The sequence below is a fragment of the Arachis ipaensis genome, chromosome B01 (genome assembly GCF_000816755.2).
Source record: "Arachis ipaensis cultivar K30076 chromosome B01, Araip1.1, whole genome shotgun sequence".
In the NCBI taxonomy this organism is placed as follows: Eukaryota; Viridiplantae; Streptophyta; class Magnoliopsida; order Fabales; family Fabaceae; genus Arachis; species Arachis ipaensis.
The window spans coordinates 26,652,431-26,657,740 of NC_029785.2; the positions used below are offsets into that span (position 1 = coordinate 26,652,431).

General features: G+C 34.2%; 1 protein-coding gene across 1 annotated transcript in view; it reads left to right on the plus strand.

The window, feature by feature from the left end:
• Nucleotides 1–5,123, plus strand: part of LOC107604684 (zinc finger MYM-type protein 1-like) — a 9,495-nt gene extending 4,372 nt beyond the window's left edge. The window contains exons 2-4 of the mRNA XM_016306335.2: nt 4,508–4,607; nt 4,750–4,836; nt 4,906–5,123. Coding sequence (XP_016161821.2) covers nt 4,508–4,607; nt 4,750–4,836; nt 4,906–5,123 — 405 coding nt within the window. The remainder of the gene's footprint in view (nt 1–4,507; nt 4,608–4,749; nt 4,837–4,905) is intronic.

Consider the following 5,310-nt stretch of genomic DNA (forward strand, 5'->3'; position numbering starts at 1 on the left):
ATTAAGAAGATGAGAGTTAGTTAGGTGGTTTTGAAAAAGAAGAGAGAGAGAAGAAGATATTATTTTCGAAAATTAAGGAAGAGAAGAGTTAGTTAGGAAGTTTTGAAAAATAAGAAAGAGAAGATAAGATATTAATTAAGAAAATATTTGAATTTAAAAATAAAATAGAAGATAAGATAAGAAAAGATTTTGAAATTAAAATTTGAAATTAGAAAAAGATAAGATAAGATTTTTAAATTTTGAAAAGGATATGATTTTTTATTTTTGAAAAAATTTGATTTTTGAAAACTTGACAACTAAGATAAGATAAGATAAAATTTTAAAATTGAAATCTGAATTTTTATTTGTTATTTTCGAAAATATAGTTAAAATTAAGTTTGGAAAAGATATTTTTTATTTTTGAATTTTATGATGAAAGAGAAAAGCACATAAAAGATACAAGATTTAAAATTTTTAGATACAACACTTAAAAATTTTAAGTTCAAAACACATACAAGACTCAAGAACACTTTGAAGACTAACAAGAACACAAAGAACAAAATTTAAAGACTCAAAGAACACAAGAACACAAAAAAAACACCAAACTTAAAATTTTTAGAAACCTAAACATAAATTTTCGAAAAATATAAAGAAAAAAAAAGAAGACACAAAACTTAAAATTTTGACACGAGATTTAAAGAAAGAAAAATTATTTTTGAAAAGTGTTTAGAAAAAAAGACTCAAAGGAACACAAATTACCAAGAACATAAGCACAACGCTCTAACCAATTGAAAACAAAAAATAAAAATATTTTTGAAAAACCTTTTAAAAGTTTTCTAAAAAATAGAGAAGAAAAAAATAAAAATAAAAATAAAAGACTCAACAAGAACATAAGACTTAAACAAAGAACGAAGATTAAACAAAGAAAAGAAAATATTTTTGGAAAAAGCTTTTTAATTTTTCAAAAAATTTGAAGAAGAAGAAAACAAAAATAAAAGACTCAATTAAAATAAAAATGACCTGATCTAGGGAGCAAGACAATCTGTCAGTTTGTCCAAACTCAACAATCCCCGGCAACGGCGCCAAAAACTTTGTGCGTACGAACCCCACACTTTCATACAGCAGTTCCAGCAAATGTACTGGGTCGTCCAAGTAATACCTGGGTGAGTCAGGGTCGATCCCACGAGGATTGTGGTTTGAAGCAAGCTAGGGTTATCTTGCAGGACTTAGTCAGGAGGAATCAGAAGGTTATTGATTTTCATTCATCAAGAGAAAATATTTAATGCGGAATAAAGTAAAAGAGGTAGAAAATATTTATAGGAATAGGAATAGGGTTAAGGATTAAAGTTGCTTTGTCTTTCTGAATTAACTCCGGTATTACTGCTCTCTTTGCTTGTGAGTGATTTTTTCAATGGCAGGCTATATGTGATTGACACTGGTTTGAGCAGTTGCCAATACTCCTCCGGATCTAAACCCCAGGTTTAGTGTGGATCCATCTCTACTTGAGGGTGAAGCGCGTACAGTCCATTCTCCTTTATGATCCTACTAAAAAAATCACAGACAAGGTCGGATCTTCCGGATCAGAGAATGCTGCATCTTTGGGTTCTAGCCTCTACCACAGAGACCCTAATCTCCCCAAAAATCGGCTGAACTGATGTCTCGAGAAGTCCCCAATGAAGTCGTGGATAGCCGTCTAAGAGACGTATATTCAAGCTGTTGGTTCGTCACTGTCTAGTGAAAGACGCGTTCTGAACCCAAGTAGACGCGGGTGTTTGTCAGGCACGTTCATCTTAATGTGGTGAACAAAGTTAATTTGTTAGATCATTCTATTCACCACGATGAAGTACGAATATACATCTTAGAATTAATCAAACACGGATCGAAGAAGAAACAGTAATACTTTTATTAATTCATAGGACTCAGCAGGGCTCCTCCCCTCAACCTAGGAGGTTTAGAAACTCATACTGAAGTAAAAACACAATGTAAAACTCAAAAATAACATAAAGTCCTCCAATGATTATGAAAAATACACTTTAAATACTAAATAGAGGACTAGTAAGGGTAAAATAGTCTTTTAGTGCTAAAATCCACTTCTGGAGCCCACTTGGTGAGTGATTGGGCTGAGCTTTGATGAGATCCACGTGCTATGAGACTTCTTGGGCGTTTGGACATTGGTCTCTGCTCTTTGGGAGCTGAACGCCTGGAAAGGGCAGGAAGCTGGCGTTGGACGCCAGTTTTGGGCCTTCTAATCCGAAAAAAAGTATAGACTATTATATATTTCTGGAAAGATCCAAAAGTCAGCTTTCCATAGCCATTAAGAGTGCTCCATTTAGACTTCTGTAGCTCCAGAAAAGCTCTTCTATGAAAGTGATGCCAAAAAGCGTATAAAATATCCGCTCATCAGTAACGTCTATGATAAGTTTTTCTACAATTTTTAAATAAAATGAATAATAATGTAATATTAATATTATGATATTATTTAATTTTATTTGACGAATGACACTCACTTGATATTGGGCTCGAAAGATTGTAAAAACTCGGCTTTACTAATGTTATTACATTAGTAATTTACCCAATCCTTATTTTTAATTTTATACCACCACTTGAGATAATTAATTAAATTTTTATCATACCCAATTACTTTAATTACCTTTCAAGATATTTAAAAATTAAATTCGCTGACTCAGCGGTTTAAAATCGCGACACATAGCACTTAATGCGCCACGTGTCGCGATGCATGCCTTTTTCCCCTTGATTAAGTGACACTTATCATCAATCAAGCTGTATAAAAGCACAAAATTCTCTCTCTTTCCTCATGGAACTTCCGAGGCCTGCATGGAGAGAAAATGGAGGGTTTTGGTTGATTTCTGACTTTTCGAGCTTGATTTTTTGAGATTTGTGACCCTACAAAAGTTCTGATCCAATAGAAGTTACCGTATCTTTCTCCTCTAAGCAGTGACGTGTGTTTTGTTCACTGAAATTGCGAAGTGGAGCTGTCTCTACCAGGAACCAATTTGGCCGAACAAAGGGAGGGAAAGAACCACCGAGTTTTCGACGTTTTCGCTCCGTTTGACTTATCAGAAACCCTCTCTGCTATCTTGTGTGTGTTCTTCGTTTCACAGAGGTAGGATTTGACTCTTTAATCAGTTAAAATTATGAATTAATTGATATATGTGGTTGAAATGTTGTCTACTGTTGATGTCTGTTGTTCAAATATGTGATTGTTGGCTGTTGAAATTTTAGCTAAATTACTACTGGAATTGTTGTTGTGATTCGGCCATATTGTGAAATTTGAAACTGAGATATTGTTGTTGAATAATTGGCTGAAATTTGAGTTATATAATAGTATATAACTGAGTTTTCTCGGTCGGATGTTGATTTGGGATTAAATATAACTAAAATGAATATTTTGGATGGAAGTTTTGAGTAAAAAAGAGCAGAGGCTTGGCTTTTGAAAAAGATTTAATGAATAAAAATTATTTATTTATAAATATATGAATTTTATTGAAATTAATTGAGTGATTTTTGAAGAAAAATAATTGGTTTGCAATAAAAGGGTTTAAAGTGGAAGAACATTTTGAAAAAAATATGACTTTAATTGAAAGAAAAAGATTTTATTTTGAAAATGAAAGAACTGTACACAATTTACTTATTTTAATGAATTTTTGGGTATTTAAAAATTAGTACAATATTTTGAATAAATTATAAAATAACCAGTGAAAACAGTGTCTCTTTTATAGATTTTCAGAGTAATTTTTAAAGTACATCAACTTAACTTGAGTAACTTGCATAAGATGTTGTTTTAATAAATTTAAGAATATTTATGCACTTTTTAGTCATGTAGGCATATTTATGTATTTTTAAAATGTATTTATAAAGATTAAGCATAACTTTGAAATATTCAAAAAAGTGATTCTAAAGTTAAATCTTATGACCCGCTCTATTTCATTTGATTATTTTATAGAGATTGTGAAATTTTGAATAAGGAATTATTATATCTTAAAAAGTATTTGATTATGTGATGAGATAATTGCGGTTGGAAGTGCTACACCAATGACTCTTCTTGTCATCGATTTATCCGGCAATTTGTCGAAGAGCAGTATGGGCGCTATAGTCTAAGAGTGTGACCTGTCACTTTAATCGTGGGAGCGGTACGGTCGCCATAGCCCAAGAGCGTGCGGACACCATAATCCAAGAGTGTACCAGGTACTATACCCCGAAGCAATGGCAACGAGAGACAACATCCGTAAGGATGTAATATCGGGCGCGGGTCGAAAATCGACAGATGAGCTTATTATCTGCACTAGGACTAGACATGCATCATACTTGTTTGTGCATATCTCTTGTGTGTTTTGAATTTGTTCTTGTGGTTGTATGTTTGCTTTGTTTGTTGTTTGCCTATGTTCTTTTGTTGTGGTCGGTTTGATCTGGGATACATGACCGTTATATAAAAAGCAAATTAACTAGATTACCCGGACCCTACTAAGAACTTCCAAATTCTTATCCCTTATCTTCCTACCCCCTTCAGATAGAGAAAAATGTCATCTTCTATGAGCTCGAACAGCCTTATGAGTATGAGGACTCTATCCTTCACAACTTTTATGCGGTGGGCGCGGAGCTTCGAGTCCGTAAGTACGTAGTTAGAGATCATCCCTTCTAGCTAGCACCCGCTAGCTTCCGCTCTCTTTGATCCTGATGCACTGTATACTTTTTCGCTATCTTGGTTACATCTCGATTCTATTCATCATCCTTTTGATCATGTGCATGGAGGTTCCGTTCCAGCACAACAGGATAGTCAAGCAGTGCCTGAGCCTGGCTTTGTCGTCAATGACTACATCCTTGTGTCTCCTCCAGTAGGTTTGGATATGTGAATAGAGTCTCTTTCTACTAGTTTCACCATAGAGCCTATTGGGACTTCCATCGCAGCTTCTGGTCAGCCCTCAGTAGTTGAGCAAATTTCTCCTAATGGTACAATTCTCGCAGACGACAGCAGTGATGGTATTCCCCAGAGTACATCAAAGGTCATCGTTATTTCTGACAATGAGGACATCGAGGAGATAAAGATTGTGGATCTGGCTTCTAAGGACGATGAGGATCTTGAGATGGATATAGAGATCGTGGACTTGACTTCTAACAGCGATTAGGTAGCGACATCAGCATTTTCTTTTGACAGCTTTCTGGTTTAGTGTTTCTTTTGTCTTAAACTCTCACTTTTATTTTTCGAGAGATCAGGTTATAAGACTAGGCTAGTGTGGACATCAGATTAGGAGTTTATGAGCCAGACTCCAGAGATGTTTTAAGTTGTATATATGTATATAAGTGTGAGGGAGA